Below are 26,223 nucleotides of genomic sequence, written 5' to 3'. Positions count from 1 at the left end.
CCCAGTTTGTGTAGTTACCAGAGCTATGGCAAAGAAAGCTCTTGAGAATGATGTTGATAAGGAAAGCATTCCTTTAGCTGGCACATGTGTTGGTCAGGCTTTTGTCGCGGTCACTTTCACTCCTTGCTTGGATCAATCAGAAGGTATTGATCACAATGATCATCTTTTAACGACTCATTCTCTTTATTCTAATCAGGGTGATAAACGATAATCACTTGTCGAACAGGAACAATATCCTGAGATATCATGTTTGTTTGAAAGAGCCATTAGTGAAACTAAAGCCACTGAAGTTCCTGTCTGTCATTTTATTAAAAATGGAATTTTGATGAGAAAATGGAGACCGGCCGCGGTACTTGCTGGAGTTGAGTGGTCAGTGAACTATACAATTATACTTCCAAAACCTTACAGACAGGAACTACGTAGTCTGGCCCTTGAATCTCCTTTGGCTGGTCATTTAGGGATTAATACAACTTATTACAAGATCTTGACCCACTTCTACTCTCCAAAAATCAAAAGTGATGATGGTAAATACTGTAGATCATACCTGTCAAATTTTCGGAAAACCCAATCAGAAAATACCTACGGCTCATCTACAACCTATTCCTGCCTTTGACGAACCATTTAGTAGAATTATGGTAGATTGTGTTGGTCCCTTACCTAAGAGCAAGTCAGGTAATCAATTCATGTTGACCATTATGTGTGCGTCAACAATATTTCCAGAGGCAGTTTAAGGAATATAAAATCTAAAATAATAGTAAAAGCTTTGATAAAGTCGTTTACTCAATCTGGCCTTTCCAAATCTATTCAATCGGGTGAGGGGTTAAATTTTTGGTTCGGAACTTTCCAGCCTATTATGCTTGAGTTTGGCATTCAACAATGCAAGTCAAAAGTGAAATTACGGTTTGACAGAACTACAATAGAGAGAACTTTTGAGTTTGGTAATAATGGAACGCTGTCTCTCTTGCTGGTTCTTCAAAGTTTCTTCCGAATTGGTATTACGGCCCTTACAAAGTTAAGAAGAAAATTAATGAGTTACGTTATAATATTAGTGCTCCTGGGATATAAATAAATTATAGGAGATCCAGTATATTGAAAGATATAGTGAGGTTAAACATGCAATTAATTTAGTTGTACCTGTCCCACTCATTGAAGATTTAAGTGAAGGAATATCATGGATTCTACAGATATTTAAGTGACAAATCGTCTGAATTCAGACATTATGGACCAGAGACTTTCACATTTGAACGAGCAATAAAGAAATGAACTTAAACAGTTATTGTTTAAATATGAGTACTTATCTTCAGATGTTCCTATTCGAACAAACACAATTTTTCATGAGTTGAAATTGTAAATTCCAAACCATTGAAACAACAACCGTACATGACATACCCTCTCAAAGGAATACTTGAAAAAAGATATTCAGTATTTGCTGGAGAATGATTTTATAGAGCCTAGTAAAAGTAAATGGAGTTCACCATGCATACTTGTTCCAAAACCAGATAAAACTTTCCTTATGTGTACTGATTACAAGAAGTTGAATAGTATGACAAAAACAGTTTCATTCCCATTACCATGAATCGATGACTGTATTGATAAGGTTGGGAATGCCAAGTATCTTACCAAATTTGACCTTCTGAAAGGATTTTTGCAAATTCCACTAACGGAAAGAGCAAAGGAAATGTCGGCATTCTTGACTCCAGATGAACTTTACCAATATAAAGTAATGTCGTGTGGGATGAAAGGGTCGCCAAGTACACTTCAGCGTCTCGTCAATATGATTACCTCTGGTCTAGACAACTGTGATGCTTACATCAATGATGTCATCATCTACAACGACTCTTGGAAAGAACATTTAGCAACATGTCGGAAATTCTTTGACAGACTTACTGATGCATGTTTGACAATTAATTCATCTAAAAGTGAGTTCTGCCGTGCTAGTGTAACTTTTCTAGGACATATCGTGGGACATTTATCACCATTCTTTGCTAAGGTCAAGAGTATCTCTGATACAATTTTTGCGTATGGCCGGATACTATCGAAACTTTTGTTCCAATATTTCTACGATTGTTGAATCCCTGATACATTTATTGAGTAAGAAAAACAAATTCATTTGGGCTGATAAATGTCAGGAAGCTTTTGACAAGTTGAAATCCATATTTAAAAGCGCGCCAGGTCTTACAGCATCAAATTTCAGCAAATCATTTAAATTGTCAATCTACTGGCAGTCATGACTTTTCTGTCAGGATAAAACAGAACTGTTTATTTCGCATACTGACATTGAATTGATCTGAATAAAGAAAGAGTCTTTAGATACCAAAGACTTATAAAACAGTGTTAACAGCTGCCTTGCTGGATGCTCAGTATTAAAGGGTTAGTGTTAGGACTGGTCGGCCTGGTGCCAAGATAAAGTGACTGGGTGGGACATCATGCTACATGATGCCCCAGTGATAAACATCACTAGAAACTGTTACACTGCATACATCGTAGCGATATGACTGAAATATTGTTAAAGCTACGTTAAAAATCCAAATCACACACATACACATTAAATTTAAACAATCATTTAGAAATATAAATGTTCCTTTTGATAGCTCTCTCATTGTACCATCATGTCCTGAACAACTGTTGAGCAGCATACCTGGGGCTGATGCGCATCAGCACGATTCGGAATCTTCTCATTGCTGATGCCACAAATACCCTTGCGTGTTCATTAGTACTATTTAGACTCGACTATTGGATAATTCGTCTTTCGGATCTGTCACTGCGTCTTCTGTAGAAATTTCAAAACGTCCAAAACATTGCAGCTTGGACCATCTTAGATCACCAAGAACTGTTCATACCAACCCGTCTCTTCACAAACTCCACTGGCTACATACGCAGCAATATCCAACACAACATATGGTCGTTCTGTTACATTTCATTCAATACTTCTGGTCCGAAATACCTGTTTGATCTCGCCAATGTTTACACTCTTGTGAGAATCATAAGCTCATTATCTGACACTCATATTCTTATTATTCCTAAGGTAAAAACAAAGTCTTATAGACAACGCTCATATGCACGTCAGTGCCCAGTTACTTGGAATTAACTCTTTCTGGATCTGATGTATAAAAAACATATTTTCCAATAAAAAATAAATTTGACATTCATCCATTTGTCATCTTTGTTCAAAGAAAGCTGTATTATGAACTCATTTTGTAATTTTGTTTATTTTGTGTAAACCGGTTTTATATTGTTGTGTAAAAATTCGTGGTTAGTTTATAGCATTGTGAGAAATTTGTATGTGCTTACATATTGTCTGCATACGATTCTTATGTTCCTTTGGATGATTTAAAGCAATTAGAGCTTTTTCAAACGATATAATGCTCTATTAAATCGTCAATAATAATAATAATAATAATAATAATAATAATGATAATAATAATAATAATAATAACAACAATAATAATAATAATATTATGATTATTATAATTTGCTGGTGGCCTGCTTGAATGTATGTCATTATATAACTTTTGAATGTTTAATTTGACTTTATACTTTTTTATTTTACATTCATTTGGTTGCAAATAACGATCTAGTTTCAAAGGATCATGGTGAGAACAATCTTGAGAGGTAAATATTGACTGTACGTGTGTACGTTCTGGCAATAGAGAGGTGGTTGTAACTCGACCCAATATAATTTATTGGATACTAATACATGCTTACCGAACATGCTCTGCCAATGTTGAGGTGTTTGTAACTTGATGCAAAAGAATTTATTGGAGACCAAAAAATGGATAGCACATGCTCTGAAAATTAATTAAAAAAATTCTTTGATATATGAATAACATTTATAAGTTTTTCTGAAACAATTTTAATGTATTTGGCAAAGATTTAGACCTTTTCTTCATGCTGCCTTTTCTCTTATGCGTTTTCTTCTCAAAACACTAAATCCATATCACTTGATCAAACGTCTCATTAGCTGTCCTACTTCTACATTTACAAGTTGTAACGTTGTAGCTACTGACTTTTACACCAAAGTAACATTTTTTCGTTATATTGTGGCATACATTTAGCCTTTTATTTTGAATTAAGGATCCCTTGCAGCGACAAGTAATGAGAAGGATGCTTGATATTTAGCATAAAAGGTAGTGGTGTGGCAATAATTTCATGGAAACGCCAAATACTATGCCAACCCTATTGATTCATGCCCATTTTCCAGATAATCAGATTACACTAGGATTATGGGTTCCTTTCCTACCCGAACGAGAATCGTTTAAGTGTAGCTCCTGTCGTACACTTTCAGTTGCCGGTATATCCTGCTTGCTTGGAGACAAGTTGTGATTGCTGCACAGATTTGCGGTCAGCCTAGAAGTTAACATCAATAACTTTATAGACAGAAGGGCCAGGAACTTGAGAAATTTACTTGTCCTGCAAAATCTAAACTAGTCCTTCATTAACTGATTGGTGGCAACTGAAACGTAACTTTCCGTCATAGATTGGTATTGAAAAGATAAAACTAGTCTGACTGGAAATTTATGAGGATAGTGGGCTATTCTTAATTCTGAGCCCTGCTCTTGGTGTATTCATCAATCAGGTGTTCCCTTTTTGGAATGTTGTATATGGGAGTCATAAATATGACCCATCCAATAAATGAGATCACGTTACATTGAAGTATTTGCAATCTTTGATGTTAAAGCCCAGTCTAAATTGCTCCAGAGGAATTAGTCTACTACCTGTAGTAAGCAAATTGTTTGCATCTATTTTAAATAACATAATAAATGAATGGGTGGAGGAAAGCGAATTACTGGGCAAAGAGCAAGTTAGTTTTAAAGAAGGGTATTTCTACCGCAGATAATATGTTTGTATTATACATATTTATTCGTAAATATTTAAGAAAACTAAAGGGTAGATTCTATGCAGTATTTATTGACTGTGAAAAGGCCTTTGATAGGATAGAGATACGTTTACTGCACCAAAGCTAGTTGGTGAAAATATTAGTGGACGAATCAATAATTCATTTTAAATTTATGTAACAACATGTGCTAAAGTCCAACAGTCTTTTTAACGATATGTTTCATTTCCTTTTGGGCGTGCGCCAGGCTGTTATTTATCTCATATATCGTTTTCTTTATTTTTTAAATGATTTGAAACCCTTTGTAGCTGAAGGAAACAGGGTAGTTTTTGTTGAAAGGTTAGAGCTATTTTCACGGTCGTATACAAACGATTTAATTGTCTTTGCTGACACTGCTCGCCAGTTGCAAAATATGCTCAATATGTTGCATACATATTTCCTCAAGTGGAAATGAAAGGTGAATTAAACAAAGACAAGAGTGGTTGTATTTCGCAGAGGCGGCTATCTCATAAGTTACGAAAAGTGGTACTATGTCCATACAAAGGTAAAGATTAAATCATATTATAAGTATTTAGGATGCATATTTTCTTTAAAACAAACTCTTGGTATTGGTGACAGAAAACTATATCGTTCCAGGCGCTGAAAACTGTGGATATATTGAAACAAAGTATTTCAAAATGTAGTAGATTACCCGTAACTGTATTACGTCAGCTGTTTGATGCGAAGATAGCTCCCACACTTATGGAGCTGAAGTTTGGGGCTTCTATGATGTCAATGATATTGAAAGAGCGCATTTGTTATTTTGTTAATATAACGTTTGTATATCTAAGTTTACTCCAAATGCATTCGTATATAACTAATTAGGAGAATTGTATGCAGTGCATAAGATATAAACGTATTTTGAAATATTGGCTATGAATTCTAAAAATGCTTGAAGACAGATATCCTGAACATTACTAGAATTTAGTGTTACGATGGGGTGATTGTGATTGCTGGACTATGTTAAAAAGCACATATATATGTATATATATATATATATATATATATATATATATATATATATATATATATATATATATATATATATATATATATATATATATATATATATATATATATATATATATATATATATATATATATATATATATATATATATATCAGTGATTTTTTTTATTTTCGTTAGCAAGTAATTGGATAGCGCGGATTTTTTGTCTATTTCCCTTAATTTTACATTATTATACAAATTATTTGCATGTTCTTTAGGTACAGAAATTCCCTTGATAAAAAACGGCGTTAGATAATCTATAATCATCAGCTTTGTACTGCAAAACATGTTTCCTAATTAGATTGTTGTCTCCTTTTACTGAGAAAGTGCTAGAAATAGCGAGATTAATATCGATTGGCAGCAGCCCCTAATTGACAAGACACAGCTTCTGCTGAATTTTTCTTGCACGATATAAGGAATTTTATTTTGCTGTGACCGTAGCGGCTGTTTTCCCTTGATGTTAGACTTTCAGTATGAAAATTACTTTGAACTGACGGCGCAAACTTAAATGTCTTATTTTCAATACAGAAAGTGTTTGTATATATATATATATATATATATATATATATATATATATATATATATATATATATATATATATATATATATATATATATATATATATATATATATATATATATATATTATATAGAATCGCTATGTGTTGGGTAGTAGATGATCAGTGCTAAATAATAGATGCGGAAGTTTTAACATTACATTTCCTGTTTGACCTTATACCATTGGATTTCCGACCTTACCACCAGAACACCTTCCCCGTGTTAAACCCTTGAGCATATTGTTGTCTTGTTAAAATGACAAGAGTTTTAATGTTGTAAATTCACTATTATATCCTGTATAATCAGAAACTTAAAGAAGTTTCAAACATAAGTTTTATTTTCAACCACAATATAGTCGGGGCATATAACGTTGCCACTGACATTCTGTCTATTCATACAACTTTCTCTTTAGTAAAGGTTTTGAACTCAAGTGTGGGTTCAGACGCGATGGTGAGTTTTCGTTAGGTTATGTTTTTATGGTACATCAACACATACATTATTTAGTGCCAGGTCAATTGGTTTAAAGTGCCTTGTCCATTGGTATAACATGGTAGTGGACAAAGTCTGATCTGATGAACTAGCATCCCTGTGGCCACGAGCTGGACATGTTAAACACTGATCCACTGTGGCTCCGTTTGGGTAGCGATGCATGTACCATGAACACATTTCTAATTTGTGTAACTATGTTTTTGAAATTTTGTCTTTTCGCCCATTTTAATAAGTAGAGACATCGGCATGAGTCTACATCGGTTTAAACCTCTTCATTATAAGCATCGTCATTGTGTTGTTAAAATAGTGATATGCTAGGCAATATTTAAACGTTCATGAACTGTACCTTGTGGCATATTTATAGCCAGATATGGTATTATGCAGGACACACTAGATAATTAATTTTTTTATTGTATATAAACAACATTTTTAAACCATTTTTGCAGCATTCTTCACATTTCAGTACCATTCTTAAAGCAAACTTCTGTCTCGTACAGACGTATGTAATTTCATTATTTTTCCCTTAAATTTTCAGTGACAATGACTGGTGGTTTGTCAGACAGACAAATCTCAGAGATACCAACACACTTATTCAGGGATATGTTCCTCGGAATTACGTTGCTGCGAAAGAGGAAGCTGAGGAGTAAGTTACTTTAAATAAATCTTATAATCTTGGAGATATATATCATTGTCGGGTGAACCAAAATGCCTGCATTCGATTCTGTAATTTAGCACCAATGAGTTAACACAAAATATATTTTCTTCTATTTTAAACATCACAATGACATGAACAGCATAATTTCTTCAAGCAGTTATCATAAGAGAAAAATGTTACAGATATAGTATTTATTTATTAAAGTTACATTAAGTAACTCTATTAAAATGAGATATTTTAAAACGTTAATTATAAACTATTATCAGTCTGGAATTTGTTAAGGATACATAAAATACTTGTCATTTGTGCTTACCATGGAACAGTAACGACATCGAGATTTTAGAATCGTATTTATAGGTTGATTGCTTCCAAAACAAGATCATTTCCGGGTCATGGTGATTTTGAAAAACTTTATTAATTCTAGTGATTAAATTATCTCTGCTTGATTGAAATGAAATTCACTAATCTCTTTTCTTGTACATCAAACGAATCACCAAAACCAACAGGGGTCGTCATGACTTACACAACACCTTGCTTCTTTATTTAACTATATATCAGACAACACCTTTCTTCATATAACTTTCTGTCAGGCGACACCTGGCTTCCCTATGTGACATGCTGTCCTCTTCTGGCTAAGTGAGAATCTTCTTAACGTAATGTATTGTAATAACTCTAGGGTATGTTCCATATGTATTTACATATGCATTTGAGAGATTTATTAGGTTTTTGTGATTACTTGATTTATTATCGTAAGACGGTGTTGCGGAAAAATTTCTCAGCCCGAGTAATTAGCAAATTTCTTGGGAAAAACGTCTTTTATTGTTGGCATTATGGTAATTCAGGGGTAAAGTCACATGTGAAATGATGCTCGAAATCGTAGTTCGACTGACCCAGGAATAGAGAGTAGAAAAATAATTCCCGGTATCGAACGTTTTGAGTTGTGATTTGTATTTCATGGTATTTAAGTACTTATGTTATTCTACGAAATTCTAACAAAGAATAGCCATGCATGTGTGAGGATGCAATGGGGTATTTTGTGGTCATTTATTGAATAAAGGAAAATTATTTTAGTCTTGGCGATTTATTAGAAATTTCAGTTGACAATGAATGTTGTCAAGACGTTTTTGGAAATATATGCAAACAAGAGACTTAGAACCAAACCCACGCGAGTGTTAGGTAATACGACCTCTTTGCGTATAAGAGTATCTATACCAATTTGTGAAGTCGGACAATGAAACTTGCATCCAACAAATCACAATAAGATACCAGTATCATATCAAATGCCTACAAATTATGTACATTGGATATGGGTTATTCATTAAAACAAAATTTCAAATGAAAATGAATCAACTGGTCAGTGGTACAAGAGCAGCTACAGACTTTAATGTTGCCCACAATAGAGGATGAGACATAACTTTACGATGATAGCTCAGGAACTTGAGAAAGATTCCTTGTTATAAAAAGTAACATGTTCTTTGAATGTTTTAGGACGAAAATATTCCGTTCAAAAGGTAAATGAATTGGTATGAAGGAATGGGTGTCAGTTTATTCTAGTTGCATGTGACCTAATAAAGATGGATTCACGCTACGATACACCACACTTAGGTTTTGCCAGAACATAATTGCCTATAAAATAAATATTAGAGTCCTTGTCTTACATTGCAGACCTACGGTACACCGAGTTCTTGATGGTTTTACTATCACCTGAAACATCCATATCAATTATTAAATCCACTTTCACTTATTGAACCATTTATTTGTTTTCCTCTCATTTTATCATAGAAATTTGGACGGTGGGGCTCGGGGTAAAGTTAATTGAACATTTATATTAGAAAGTTATTTCAGCAAATTTATGTTAGGCTAATTTATCAAGAGCAAACAATTCTGCTTAAAAATATAAGCCGACTTTAATATACACGAATTAGATTTGTAATTACTTGTATTAAATGTATCTACCATGCCATAGTTATGCACGTAGTATTTAGTGTTCCCATGTACAACCTTCCTTCAGTCCATCCATTTGTTACATGTCCTAACAATGCAGAAAGATAAGTTAACTGGAAGGACCAGCTTCTATTAAGCCGGCTGTAATAAAAGCATGGTAATTTAATGTTCATAAACAGTTTTATATAATGGTATGACTTATAACGAGAGAATATCTAGCTTGAGAGATCACTTTAGGGTGTGAGAAAGAGTGGTCTCTCCAGACATATTTATTATTCTAAAGTGGACTGTATCTAAAATTGTTAGGGGTGATATATGTTTTTATTCTAAGGTAGACTGAATCTTAAATGTCACTGATTTATATTATAGATATACAGGGTCTATTATAAGTCAGTGCAGAAAACTTTTCTTCTGTTTCCCATGACTGCAGAATACTTTAGAAACATCTTTTTATCCCTGTTTCATTCAAAGGACAGTAAGAAATCTCTTATTTCTTATCTTGAACATCAGATTGACCACCCAAATCACTAGAAGCTGTCATGGCTGAGACAACACCTTGCTTGTTTATCTGACTTGCTGTTCGACAACACATTGCTTCTTTTTTTAAGATGCTGTCCTATTCTAAATCTTTGCATCGGAATATATCAGTCCCAGTTTATCAAATCTGACACTGAAACTTGCATTAAATAAATCACAGTAATATACCTGTATCGTATACAATGCACGCAAAGTAAGCATATTGCATGCTGGGTTATTATTCAAAATAAACATTCCCAAGTGAAATTGAATCAGTTAGTTGCATATAAGCAGCTATTGATTTTAGTGATACACACAATGGAGGATCAGACGAGACTTCCTGATGATGGCCCAAGAACTTGAAAAGGATTCCTTGTAATAAAAATTATTATGTTTTTTTAATATTTCTAGATAATATATGTCTCGGAAAAAGTAATGGATTGGTGTGAAAGAAGGGGTATCATTTTAATATCATTACCTGCAACCTAATCAGATGGAAGCATCCTATACTACACTCAGATTTTGTCAGGACATAATGTCCCATAACATAAATATTAGAGTCCTAGTCTTAAATTGCAGGACTACACCACACTGGGTTCTTTTGATGGTCTAGCTTAATATTGTATGGCTATATCATTTATTAAAGCTGTCACCCACTTATTGAAAACAGTACTATTCTGGTCCGCTAGTTTTATCACTGACCTATGGTAGGTATGGGTGGAGCTCAGGTAAAGGTGAATCTACATTTGTATTAGAAAGTTTAGTACAGGAATTTTATGTTACAGCGTCATTTGTGCTTTAAGAAGTTGTGTTTCAATAATTTAAAAAAAAAACAAAACAATGTGCGTAGCTAGACGTAATTTGTGCCTAAGTCAAGATAAATTAATTAGATGTTCAATTAGTTGAATAAAATCTGTTTACTCTGACATGATTATGGAAGTGGCATTTAGCGGTATCCTGGTTTATCTGTCATGATTATGGAGGTGGCACTTAGTATTCGCACGTTCAAGTTTCCTTCAGTCCATCCATATGTCACATGCCGTAACAATATTTTAAAGTAACCTGACTAGAAAGACTAATCTGTTTTAATACCAGCCGTAATGACTGGTATTTTAATGTACAGCTCAAACGTTTTATATAATTATCGAGCTCTGGTGAGAGACCACCCATTTCGAGAAATCACTTTGATTGAGAGAAGGGTCGTCACTCCAGGCACACATACTGTGGCACTCACTTATTCATTGTGTTAAGTTTAGACATTTCATCCAATACAAAAATATCATGGTTGAATAAGACTTGTACTGTTACATTCAGGGCATTATATTCATTCACTGAACTCGGAAACACTACTTATTTAGTGTTTTATTCAACTATGAAACGTGTGCAAATGAATGTGTCTCATACTATATGTGATATAATGCTATCTTCGTTTTGTGATAATGTTGAATATTTAATGAATGCCAAAGATCAAGGAACTTGCACGTTTGCGACATGCAGCCACTGAGTTCCTTGATAACTGGTACTTGTGAATTATAAAAAATAATTATTCTGCAAACATGTGTTGTCATCTATTTTTTTCCACAGTTGGTTCATGGGCACGACAACCCGAATAGAGGCAGAATTGTTACTCTTGGCTCCCGGGCAACAACCAGGCAACTTTCTAGTCAGAAAGCGGGGAACTTGTCCAGGTATTATGCAGAACTGGATATTGTACAAGGACTTTACACCCCTTTGTATCCACAGAAACACGGCTAATTTTGTTCAGACTGGAAAGTACAGGCAAGACAGAGATGCCCTTGGTGTTAGGCTAACGTACATTTGTGTAAATGTTCCATTTAGAAGCTATAGTCATTTAGAATGAAAACCATCTGAATGGAACATTAACGTTATTTGGGTGGTACATTGCCCAGACAGGTTGTCTCAGGCTAGTGTGATGCTTCAAACGGCCAAAATCAGACACTCAGTGTAGAATCTCTGGTTATTTTTATGCTAGGTAGATATTAAGTGTCTCCCCTGAAGTTGGAATTGCAAACCCCATTACAAAACCTTGCACCTGAATTATACTGATGAAATAAAAGCCACTTCAGAATATGATTTGCATGCAACAAAAACAAGCATATATCATAATTACACCAATCATTCCTTTTTTCCTGTCTGCATGGTATCTTTAGTTTTAGCATTATCCGACTTTGTAGATGTCTAGCACTTGGGGTAAGGAAGAGGCCTTGATTTTGTTGTCAAAAGGCTACAGGTAGTGTCGTTGTGACCGAAGAAGAATGGGTTTCGCACCATATCCTTTGTACCAGATTAAGTTCCTTTACTAAACATTATGAATGGGTTGAGTTATTGCAAGAAAGAAACATTGTGTCTTGGGATCTAATGGTCAAAAGTCAAGGTCATGTTAAGTCTGTTAAGAAAATAATGATTTATACACAGTAAGTTTAGTTTAAGACTCAGTACGTTGTTTACAGGTCTAGATCAATGAGATACTTTTTCCAATAGTCTCCAGTAATAACCACGCCTTACTCCTACTAGCGCCTACTTCAAGTACTATGAACGATCTGAGATGGTATACAATGTGCTGTTCTAGGTACAATTTTCAATTGTATTAGTATACAGCAAAAGGCGCAAAACGGGGACATCAGTTTGAATACACACTAACAAACCGGGGACACACCTCGAAAGGGAGACGTCCCCGCCTTGTAATGTCGGCTTAAATGGAATGCCAAGGCCTTATTTAATGATATAAGCCGTAAAATAAGCGTATCTGAGCATATGCCAATTTTGTTGGTATTTTTTCATATCATGCTATACACAACAATACACACGTCCCACTCGACTCAAAATATCGTGTGTATCAGTCGGTAAAACCTCACACTGTTGTGCTGTTGGATTGCGCACTTTGCTTCCGAATTACTGACCAAAGATGGCATCAATAAGAGCTAACAGGATTTAAATTAGTTTATTAACATGGATGGGAACTTTGCGTATCAGATGAGATTACGGCAGTATTTATATTGAATTGAATTCTATTTAGAATCAAATTACTTGCTTATTGAATGTCCCCTATTTGATTGTATAATTTCCAGCACTGTGTATGTGTGTGTGTCCCCATTCTGATTGTAAAGATTCTCATACAGAGTTTCTTGGAAATCAACCACAAATCAATTATAAATGACATATATATGTCAAATGCATAGTAAAATAGATCTTTATCGCTCATAATTTGTTAAAATAAAAATGTCCCCGTTTTGATGGTAAAAATCATATGTCTCCGTTTTGTAGGTTTTACAAGAATGTGTGTGTGTGCGTGTGTGTGTGATATATAGAGATAGAGAGAGAGAGACTAATTTATTCTTGAAAATTTTGTGCTATGATAACATGGACCTCCTTAACTGTCGCCTTTGCCTCATTTAATTTTATTAAACTTCAAACCAAGCAGACCTCGACATTGCCAACGATATTGGACTGTTTTGCAAACGAGAAGATATATATATATATATATATATATATATATATATATATATATATATATATATATATATATATATATATATATATATATATATATATATATATATATATATATATATATATATATATATATATGCAAGAAAAGATGCCACTCACACTCAGTGAGACAGCCATAAATATAGGATTGAAAGTGAAGGTCAAGAAAACCAAATTCGTAAAATCGAAAAATCATAAAATCAACGATCCTATCACTGTGAATAATGGACCAATAGAGGAAGTAGATGAAGTACATAGACGAAGACTCAGAAAGAACAGTAAGAAACAGAATTAGAAAAGCAAAGCAAATCTTCAGTATGATGAAGCACATATGGAAGTTCAGACAACTTGAACTTGAGACCAAGCTGAGAATTTACCGAAGCAATGTCATCCGCGTGTTTTCCTTGGTAAAGTTTTGTCATCTTCTGACCGAACAGGATAAAAAATGAATTCTTTCATCAAAGGCCAGGATCTGTATCTCTTGTCCAGATTGTGAAGAAAAGCAAATGTTGCTGGCTAGGGCAATGTGGGCTGACTATCACTAGATGCAACACCCATGACAGCTCTCCGCTGAACCTCGGATCAGACATGAAAGAGGGGTCGACCTAAAGGGTCTTGTTGGAGGATTATAGAGAAATAAAAGAAGCACTGAGAGCTGACATGGTACACCATCTCAAGTAGGCTATAGACTATCACTAGTGCTGCTCTTTTATTTAACCGTGTACGCCATCTGAGACATGACGAAGGATGAGAAAGCGAGTGACCGTATATCTTGGTGGAGAAAGTGTTCCAGGGACAGCTAACTGCACAACAAAGATGAGTGTCCGAAAATCCAAGAATAAACTACTAGCTTTAATGAAGTAACCCCCCTGAAAAACTGTATCCTTTACAATACTTTCTATTTCACTTTTTCCCTAGCACCCGTCATCCAATATTTACTATAGGGTCTCCGCCGATTGCTACATGTTACCAGTTGGTTTTCTATTCTGTGAAGAAGAGATAATATTCAAATTGAAGTTATATATATGTATTTTAACACTGAGGATACCACACAGAATCAGGGACAAGTAACAATTGCAAAACAATTGTTTGCGTCAAGCAGATGTTCACCAATTTTGAGGTGGATTTTCTAATTTTGTACAATACAGTTATGGTAGACATATAGTATAATTTTGGAATTCACAATGCCTGATCTGTTAGTGAAGTATACTATTAGATATAACTAGTTTAAAAATACCAAAGTCTGTCATGTGTGACTCATTCTGGCTCTTGTCTTTGTTGCACTTACTGGAGACAGCGTGCATTGGAAATGGGCAAGCTTGCTGAAAACCATGTTCCCTTCAAAGGCAGTTTTCTTCTGAACTGAATGTAGCTATCAAAACATCCGTTTGTCCAACATTTGTATCAGTTTTACAGGAGGTCAACATAGTGATGATTCTGTGTGGTGCGGTTTCTCATTTAGTTCTGAATATAAAACACTGTTGTAGGTACAGGCATGGACATTTATTGATGCATTTGACATAACAACTTATTTTCATGAAGATCAATAGTAGGGTGCAGACACTTAATTTTCACACTGCAATTGGTTTTGTGTTATGCATCAGCAGAAAGGTAAGACACAAATTCTGCTGAAATTGGTTTTAATATTTTGATCTTCCGTTATGTGTATTTTACATTCTGATATCCTATATAATGTAATCAAATCATTTGTATAATGTTTCAAGTTTTGTATGACGAAAGCTTCCAGGACAATAATAGAAAACAAAGTATCTACATTACAAGACTTGTTATCTGCTTTTAACATCAATGTTTATGAATCACATATTATGAAATAGAGAGTAAACATAAATACATGTAACTATATACTAGTACATTTTGACTACTGGTTTGGAATGGTTTACCTAAAGTGTCTAAATCATTTGGATTTAATTTGATGTGTAAAGTCATAAAATATTCTTACATGAAATTTGCATTTTCTTCAAATGTTTCCTACTACAATTTTATTAAAACGTTTCCTGGTTATACATTTTACTAGATCGGACATATATCATATTTTACTCGCAGAACGGACCCTGTTTCTTGGAAAGATGGTTCTTTGATGATGAAAATATGTTATACATTTGATTTTAAAAACAGAGATAAAATTACTAGCTGAATTTTGAAATCACTAAAAGGCTCCTCAAAATTTTCGGCGAAATTGAAGTAGTGTTTTTTTAACTGTTCTAGGAAATTATGTCCTGTCAATCAGAGACCATAATCCGAACCAGGTAGATTGTGTAAGGCACTACAGGATACGCAGCATGGATAATGGCGGCTGTTACATAGCAGCCAGGCATACATTTGCCAGGCTGACAGATCTGGTGGATCATTACAAAGGTATATAAACATTTTTGTTTCCAAACTTAATATTTGTTTATTGTCTTAGTATAGCAGTGGCCTACTTGATGCTTGGTATTTGTATTTTCTTTTCCAATCACTTTATGATTTTTACATTTTCTTGCTTGTGACACTTAACGCAAATATTTAAAATATTTGCCTTGTATGTTTTCTGTCTTCCACTCAGGTTATGATGATGATGATGATGATTATGATGGTGATGAAGAAGAACAAAATCAATTTGTCTTCAATAATGTCGACCTAACTTTCATAGCATGTATTGAATGAGGTTTGTAATTTTTCAAAATTTGGTTATTAGGCAGATGCGAGTCAGGTAAGGGATTGCAGGTTCTCTTGGGTCTCTTTTGTTATTCTCCATTCTACTTGAATTATTGAATTGATTACTCGCCTCATTCAACTCGTACTATGAGAGTTAGGTCGTCATTATTGAAGATAAAATTATTCTTAATTTTTATAAGAATTTAAAGTTCTGCAAACATTACTTTTACTAGTATGAATCTTCCATTTATTGAATTAATCTTCATTCTTCCTTAAGTCTCCATTGAAACAAGCAAAATAATGATGAAATAATAATGAACTGCCACAAGCACGCGTACATTTGGGCGTTGCATTAGACCGTAACAAAGTTTGATATTCCAGCCAATATGTCCCTTCCTTTTGCTTTCAGCACAGGCAGATGGTCTCTGCAGGGTCTTGACCAATCCATGTCACAAACCGATGCCTGTATTATATGATTTGTCCAGAGAAACAAAATATGCCTGGGAGATTCCACGAGATTCTCTTGAGTTTGTGAAAAAAGTTGGCGCTGGCAATTTTGGCGAGGTTTGGAAAGGTAAATAGCTTTGGCTGCCATATTTTCACACTCAAAAACTCTGTAATAATTTATTGATAAACTTTTTGGAAAAAGTGTGTCACTGTCAACACTATGTTGTTATCTATTTGTGTCAATCTTGAATTCACAAATGTTTGATTTAGCAAATGACCATGTTTGCTAAGATGAAATATTTAACATTAATCTAGATTAGTTCAATATCCAGTTTTTAATTGTTCTTTATATAGGTGGGATGAAGAAAGTGTTTTCCTACTGAGAAACCTCGTCCACACAGCTGAAGTCATTTGTGATTTATTTCCAAAAGCCCTGCGCTTGATATCTGCTGCATCCTTGTGGCAGTGTTGTTTTCTTATGCAACTCACTTTCACAATACACTGTTTATGGGCAGGGTTGCAGTTATCTGTTCCGTCAAATATCTGGTACAGTTTCTGACAAAGTTGTTTCTGTCACATTGTTGCAACTCAAGTGGCACAGTTAAAAGACAATCTTTTCCTTCTCAAAAGAAGTTTTAAAATTTTCGTTTTCTCGTTATAATAACTAAACAATCTGGCTTGATATAAGCCTGAAGGAAATAGTCATGTTTTCATATCATGAGATTCTGATGAAACAAACAATGAACAATAAATAATGCTACAACGTGACTAATGTACGAAAATTTCATTATCAGATCCTTTGGTCCAGCAACTAAAGGAAACACACAAAATTTGCTTCAAAACTTGCTGGTTTAGTCTTAACTTTCTTAGTTTCAGAGTATCAAGGATGCAACAATTTTGATTATGGCTTAATCAATTGAAGTTGTGTTTTCTGCTTGCAAAAACTTTTGAATGTCACACTTTTTTTCAAAATATTAGCTAATGACGTAAACTTCGAACTTTTCATTGTTATTTTACTTTATGTTAGAAATAGAAACGTTCACTGGATTCAATAAATTTAAGCAAATACTATGAACCACTTTCAGTTCATGGGTTTTTAATGGTTTGAATTTTAAAAAATGCATATCAATGGATACCTTTCTGAATATTCATATTTTAAACAAAAATACCAGATCATGTATAACTCTAAAATATTAGACCTTTATTCACCTCCATGCACTTCCAAGGTAAGAGGTTTGATCATTCTGCAGTAATTGGATTGATTAGGTAAGTTAGAAAATACTATAATCTGAATCAGCGATGATGCCCTTTCCGCGTGTATTTACAATTAAGCACGCTTAATACTTAGGCTGTAATTAGCAGAAGACGGCGATGTACAGGCTGCTATACAATTTAAAAATAAAATGGCGTCTCTTTAGATTTATATCAGCAAATTCTCCAAAGAGAAACTCAAACCATGGTTGACGATGACCATAGATAGTATTCAAAGTACAAATAATGGTTTATTCACATGGAAGATAGCATAACAGCAAGATGTCACTCGTGATCAGTAATTCAATCACATCATGATATTTTAATGTCATACCATCACGTTAGTGTCAGTCTGACTTCCCGTCAGATTAAAAAGCTAGAATCAGTATCAAACAAGAATTCTAGTGAAATAAAATATTACTGACATCAGTGCAGATCGCAGGTGGCCCAAATAAACTATAACTGACAGAACGTCAACTCATGCATTTCAATGACACCAAACGATCAATGACCGGCATTAGATTTAATCTTTCTCCCGGTGCCTTTAAATACGGGCGGTATATTTCCACTTCTCGTTAATAGCCGCTGAAGCCACAGCTTTTGCAAAAGCAGCTGAACTTCGTACTGTTGGAACTGCTGCTGGCTTGGCATTAAAGAAATCAACAGGGCACGGAATAAAGGCTTCCAAAAAAGTCAGATCCGTTCCCGGATCGGGTATAAGACTACCAGGAACCATCATTCATGGTACGGTCACGGTATAAGACTGCCCAGAAGGACACACCGTTGATGTTTCCCATGTCCAATTTTGATTCAATTTATGCTGCTAAAAACTTAAACATAAAAAACGTTAACTGTTGTTATGCGTGATTAATTACCTAAAGAACCAAACCGTGTTGAAACCGGTATCATTAATCTCGATGGAAGTACTCGTACAGGTACTCACTATGTTGCATACGCGATTGACCCACGTGGAGTTGTTTATTTCGATTTGTATGGGTTGGTGCCACCAAAACAAATTTTAAAATATGTCGGTGGACTTCAAAACAATCTCGTCTGGTATTCAACATTACCAACATAGACAATAACTTATCCGCCAATATGTGGCCGTGAAGTACTCGCCGTGCTCGACGCTGTGTCAAGGTCTCTGACATCGTCAGGGACACCGCCTCATGAAGTCGTCCACGAGTATACCGCGTGTCCAACGTTTTAAACGGGTCCTAGTGAATATATAATGGTAGTAATTTTCAAGCCTCATTGTGAATTCTCCAAGTATGCAACACTTGACCAGGTTAAACAAGAGCTCGCTAATCTTTTGCGTCTCGTAGATGTGGACCTCACTGAAGTTGTTGTTTTTCAGGATCAACAAGGACGATTAAAGACGAGCAAAACCCATTTGACACACATTATTCTCCGATTTCCAAATGCATCTCAAGTGTTTGCTCAAAACGGTAAAATTAAAAACTCGGAGGAATCAATCTTAAAACACATGGGAAAGATTACTAGAGATATTATGTACGGCGATCTCAACATGTGCAGAAATACAATATTAAAGTGAGAGAACCAAAGTCAGGCGATGATGTGGCAATAAAACGATACGTAGACAGCAACAACAATACAATATAAGGATTCAGATCAATGATCGTTTACTATCCGCTGGTTATACAATGACTGGTTCTCTCAATATGGCTAATAATTAAATTACTGGTCTTGTAGAACCTGAATCAAACGATAACGCTGCAATGAAGAAATACGTCGATAATAGCAACATCCCGACGATGACCTTGTTAATGACAAACAATGATAGATTGATCACATTTAGATGCAACTCATGTAAACGTGTTTATACATTTTCGTAGAAACACAAATAGAACCATTGATGAATTTTCGGAAATTCAGCAGTCAGGGACATTAAGCATTCTGATATATGAAGATTACCGATAGTAAAGTATATACAGAAGTGTCTGGATCAACATTATGAACACTATTCCATAAATCCATCAAAAATCGCGCTGAGGTTACCGGCATATACAGGTTTTCAGTACTCGGCGTTAAAACATTTAAAGTATCTACCACAGATTCACGCGTTTTCCAGTCCTGACTTAGTCAGGCGCATCTTCTGGATCTGTTTACTTGTACCTGAACAAAAAAGACCTCGGCGTGCTATATTAGTGGTGTATTGAATTATTCGCTAAACTAGCACCTACTTAAATAATATAATGAACAAATTGATTGCCGTTGTTGCAGTGCAACATTACAGATATGAGCATGCGTGTTTGTTGCAGACCCAACTCGAAAGCATTATTGATGAGTATACAGAAAAACAAAAACAAAAATATACCGTAGTCGAATCGTTATTACCAATATAATTGTATATTCTGCATCTGACGTAGTCGCTTGAACATCAACTATAATTGGATCGTTATCTGCCATATTCATAATAGCACCAGTAATATGAATTGGTGTTGCAGCTATTACTGGTGTCGATGCTATAACTGGTGTTGCTGTTGTTCTTAATATCATTGCTAAAAAGATATCCACGAGTGCGGCTAATACATTACACGAATATACAACGTTGCTATCAGATGAAACACACGCACATGCCATATTATCATCTCTGATATGATCAGGACTTTACGATGGAATACTGTTAGATCAGGAATTCGCAGAAATGATTAAACCAAACCTCCCTTGACAGAGTCAAGGACAAAGACAGAGATTTATATCCATAATTCAAATCAGGAAGCAAATAATAATGTCACAAGAATTGCTAGAACAAATCGTCGCTAATGCAACACCACCAACAACCACGATGACATCAACAAGTTCAACCAATCATGAGTTTTACGTTAGCTTTCCTACGGCAATTTCAGCCAAACAAATAGCGTTAGCACAATTGCAAGTATATTACAGCTGGACAAATATTAGATCAAAGTAATTCGATGAGTCGTAAGCAAATAATTCGTTAGCATCTGCGTATGAAAAATAAATCTGATTGAACTCACGGTTGGCAACTTTTAGGTATTCCTACGGGCAGTTATCAAATCGAACAGATCAATAATGAATTCCAACGTAGGATTAAATCTATTACTAAAACAGAATCCGAAATCACTATTACGGTTCATGGGCCAACATTATCAACCGCGATAGAAATATCGACATCAGATTACGCCGTATATATATCTCAATCATCGACCCTAACCGTGTTAGGATCGCCAGAAGTTCAACCACCAACCGCTGCAGCTCAATCACAACCTCAACGCGAAGATTTCATCACAGAAAACTTATATTTTCTTCCCTTCCAGAGTATCAAAAAAATTATCAATGGAAATAGATGGATCGACCCAAAAGAATTAGTATTGACGGGTCGCCATTAGATCCTGAAAAATCATTTTTTTACTGCGAGCGATGGTACAAAAATTCCAAAGCCATATAATTTTTTCTATCATTATGATAATAGGAAGCCACTCATCGACAAAGAATATATTAATTCGTACGTCGAGCTTAAACGCCTAAATACACAAGTGTACGCAGCAAATCGCGTCAGTTGTTTCAAAGTTACATACGAGAATATCTCAACGACGATCTAAGACAGCGAATCATTGAAACGATACAACATCTAAATCAGGTTGTATCCGACCTCAGATAAGTCAATCGGGTGATTGTTGAAACAGTGATTGCTACTGGAGATAATCTTTTCGATTTTCCACGGAATGAGAAATTAACATTTGCGTTGTTGTTCCGCAGACACTACGCGATCACAGAAGCAGAATAAAGAATTCATAATAAATAGATTTAACACCGATGAGTTAACAAAAACCATTAGTGCCATCACTGATGAATATTTTCAAGCGATACTAGAATCATGGAGAAAAATATCCCTTTCTCCAAATAACCTTAAACATAACAATTCGTATATTCTTACTTAATGGAATGAGATTCACCTAATCTCACGTAATTTCATGTAATGATATTAAGATTGGAATGTAGTTGAAATTACAGTACATTTTCAAAATATTTGCGGAAGTAAGAAATTACATTTCGATGAAATTCAAGATTAAAAAATGTGAGTATATTTTTTATCGTTCTTATTACAAGAAATAGTAATATGTTTTTTACTTTCTTGCTCCCTTAAGCTATGTTATGATGTTATGACCGGTATGGCGCCTATTGCTATAATAAATCCGAAACATTGTATTAACAATCAACAAAGTTAACCTGGAAAATTTCCTAGCAGCTGGTGTGTGACAATCCATGCAGGCAGTGGAAAATAAATTCTTCGTCGCCTTGACTTATTGCCCGAGGACCTTACTTTTCTACCACAAATCTTCAGTTATCTATTTTCCCAGGAATTGTGTACTTTCGCTAATAAAATAGTATGATCTGATAGATATGCGATATCCGTTGCCCTCATTATGCTTGTCTATGCTAATTTTATATACCAGAGACAGACAGACAGACAGACAGAGATCACGGGTCATGGTCTGATCCATCCCATTAACAAAATGTTAGGAACAGTTCTCATAAATAACTGTTTAAATGATCAGAATGGTATTTGCAAAACTGCGCGTCTCACTTTTGTTGTGGTTATTGCGAATATCACGTTCATTTGTTTGCTTGTTTGCAAGTTTCACTTGTGACTCAGTAAACTTGTCCATGTTGTTCACTATATCATCTCTACTTTCAAATAGACAAAAAAGCTGTTTTAGTTCATCCATAAAGAAATTGTATGCACTGAAAACTAAAGTCTACTACATGAGTCTACATGGTTTGTTTACAAAGTAGGTCATAATACACTATACAAAGCACACGTGTCGTGAACTTGTGAGGAATATCAAGGTGTTCAATATCGTATAATACTGCACGATTCTGACAATGTAAAGCTAATGGAGACAAAAGAGTATATAATAATAATAAAAACAGAATCCAAAGCAGATTTTTAATCAAAGATTTCAATAAAACAAAACAGCATTAGCCTTTGTTTTTATGAACTTGTTATATAGTAACATTTCTTTACATGACAAAAACAGTCTTCCTTTTTATTGTTTTATGTCTTTTAAATCCAATCGCAGGGGCCAGCATTTTATAGTTAAGATCATTTGAAATATATTTCCATAATAATTAATTTTTGCAATAGAGACTGGAAACTGCTGAAACCTTTATGCGGATGAGCTATATTGGTATTATTATGTTGCAAGCATTACGGTCTGAACTCACATATTAGAAAAACTCTTCAATTATTGCATAGACTTTTCTACAATAAAAATTGTATATATCAGCTAAATTTAGATACGTACCGTATTTTTCATGAATCGTGAGTGTCGATCAGTTCAGGAGTTCTTTTTCTTGGTCGCTTTGGTAGTATAATTTCAAATACGATGTTTGAGACCTTGTAGATCATCGTGTTAAATAATGTAATCCTTTTCCTGTAGCCATTTCAAGTTACCGGGAGGAACCACAAGTCGTCCAAGGCGCTCACCGTTACGGATCACTGCCATCTCACCTCTGTATGTGAGAAAACTTGCCAGTAGCTTCTCTTGGGTCGGTGGTTATTTCCTGGGTCTTCCTGGGTTCTTTCTCACAGATTAATACTGGCTGCCATGTATGGTCTATCTTGTGCTGAAAAATTGCGATAATCGTGTGGATCAAAGAATAAATTAGACAGTATCAGTGAAAATGCTCTTGCAATCCTGTGGATCAATGAAATTTAGGCCGTATCAGTAGAATGCTATTTTGATCCTCTTGATCAGTACAATTTAGGCAATGTATGTAGAAGTGCTATGATGTTGATCCTGTCGATCAGTGAAATTTAGGCACTATCAGTGAAAATATTATTATGATGATCCTGTGGATCAGTGAAACAAATCCTGATTCCACACTTTGCACTTACTTCAGTTGATAAAGTTGCATCAGGAAATGATTTGGTGGTTAGGGACGAGGTCTTCCAAAATAAGCACACATTCACTTCTGTAACTAGGGAAGACAATAACGTCTGTAGACATTTATAATGGTTTTTAATTTAATGTGAACAAATTACCAGTCTCGCCCACTTTTTCATAGCTACAGCAGCATACAATATCATTTATTCAATAGAACGTTTAAAAACCGAGATACTGTTTCATAAGGCGACATTCATTGGGTCAGCAAAATCAGCAGTTAATAACATTTCATTTCAGTTTCTTAAAAGTAAATAGACTATTCATATATCACACTGTTTTAGATCAGAATAGTAGTGTGTTAGAGTGATTTTCCATTGCCTGGTTTCACACATTTTCGGACATAAACTTTGACACGGTATATGGAACATGCAGATCATGTCCAACTACTTCAGAAATAGTGAATACGCTGATGAGTATTCAAAAACAAGGGGTCATATAGACAATTTCCCCCTTTTAGGTACTTGGAAGAAGTGTAGTGATAAGAAACAAAGAAGCATATGTACCATTGCAGCAAACTAAATTAGATACCTTCCATACCTTTTCTCAAAAATAAATGATACATCATTGTTTTAAATTAGCGGTACGTATACCCTATCATAATGTTGACACCCATCGGCAACCATTTGGCATCGTCGACCCTTGAGTCTCACCAAGGAAGTAGATGTGGGGGACCTCCTCTCCTAAGAAAAATCCTGGCAGCATCTCTGAGACCGTGAGTGGTTAGTATGGCTGTCCTGCAAGACAAGAACTGTGAGTTGTTAACATGGATGTTTTAGAAGACATTGACCATGAGTTGTTAGCTGGGATGTCTTACAAGACACTGACCATGAGTTATTAACAGGGATGTCTTACAATACATTGAACATGAGTTGTTAACAGGGATGTCTTACAAGACATTGAACATGAGTTGTTAACAGAGATGTCTTACAAGACATTGACCATGAGTTGTTAACAGGGATGTCTTACAAGACATTGAACATGAGTTATTAACAGGGATATCTTACAAGACCTTCACCCTGAATTGTTAACAGGGATGTCTTACAAGACATTGACTATGAGTTGTTAACAGGGCTGTCTTACAAGACCTTGACCATGAGTTGTTAACAGGGATGTCTTACAAGACATTGAACATAAGTTATTAACAGGGATGTCTTACAAGACATTGACAATGAGTTGTTAACAGGGATGTCTTACAAGACTTTGACCACGAGTTATTAACAGGGCTGTCTTACAAGACATTGACCATGACTTATTAACAAGGCTGTCTTACAAGACATTGAATATGAGTTATTAACAGGGCTGTCTTACAAGACATTGAACATGAGTTGTTAACAGGGATGACTTACAAGATATTGACAATGAGTTGTTAACAGGGATGTATTATTAGACCTTGACCATAAGTTGTTAACAGGGATGTCTTTCATGATAGTGACCGTGAGTTGTTAACAGGGATGTCTTACAAGACATTGAACATGAGTTGTTAACAGGGATGACTTGCAAGACATTGACCATGAGTTGTTAGATGGGATGTTTTACAAGACATTTACCATGAGTTGCAATCTGGGCTGTTTTACAAGACAAACTGGTGACCATGGTTCTGACAGTCATTAGGTACCAAGCGTTGCCTTCCATATTGTAAATGCACTCCTGCATATGAAACAAAATATTTAACCGTTTGCTGCACCAAAATACAAATTTTCCCTCTGTCTCTATTAGCAAAAGGGAAATGTCCAGTGAATTATGTAACGTCATTTGTAACTATGTAAGGGACCAAATGACCTACATTATTTTGATCATGGAGTAAAGAGATGTGTGCACAAAAAATGAGATAAAGATAGGAAGTTAGTCCATATCTCGTTGGTATTATCTGGCCTTGAAATCATGACTTATTCGACTTACCTAAAACCTAACATTCTAAAAGAAGAAAGGATAAATGAAAAACATATTTAATGTGCAATATGGTTACAGAAAAATCAAGACTACCAGAATCATTATTGACAAGAAATAAGGAGACTTATGCAGTAGTATGGCCATTATGGAAAGCATTGCTGTTATTTATGTGTATTGCAGAATGTTATTAATGGAGAAAAGAAATGTTTGTGACTAGGTTTGATTAATTTTGAATCTTGAACTACGTCAGTTAGAGAATCCTGTGCATTAAGGAATTTATACGATAATATTTTTAACAAGCACTAGATTTCAAGGTTTTGCATATTTACTGAAAGTTAGTATTAGTAACTTTTATATTTGAGACTATTGAAGGCAAGGCATTTTGTACTATGAAACAACTGTTGTTCTTTAGGTAATGATACATTGCATAGATGACTGGTATTGTCCTTTAGCAAAATTGTGTAGACAGTTGTTGTTGTGCTAGCATATAT

The 26,223-nt window shown here is 34.8% G+C and overlaps 1 protein-coding gene across 1 annotated transcript in view; it reads left to right on the top strand.

The window, feature by feature from the left end:
• The window catches only part of LOC149807900 (uncharacterized), an 83,271-nt gene that overhangs the window by 37,850 nt on the left and 19,198 nt on the right, over nucleotides 1–26,223 (top strand). The window contains exons 6-9 of the mRNA XM_089971785.1: nucleotides 7,464–7,571; nucleotides 11,628–11,731; nucleotides 15,780–15,929; nucleotides 16,618–16,782. Coding sequence (XP_089827911.1) covers nucleotides 7,464–7,571; nucleotides 11,628–11,731; nucleotides 15,780–15,929; nucleotides 16,618–16,782 — 527 coding nt within the window. The remainder of the gene's footprint in view (nucleotides 1–7,463; nucleotides 7,572–11,627; nucleotides 11,732–15,779; nucleotides 15,930–16,617; nucleotides 16,783–26,223) is intronic.

Source organism: Sinohyriopsis cumingii, chromosome 1, assembly GCF_028554795.1.
Source record: "Sinohyriopsis cumingii isolate HCF-2022 chromosome 1, ASM2855479v2, whole genome shotgun sequence".
Lineage (NCBI taxonomy): Eukaryota > Metazoa > Mollusca > Bivalvia > Unionida > Unionidae > Sinohyriopsis > Sinohyriopsis cumingii.
Note: the sequence above shows the minus strand (reverse complement) of the source record. Positions and strands in the feature narration are given on the sequence as shown.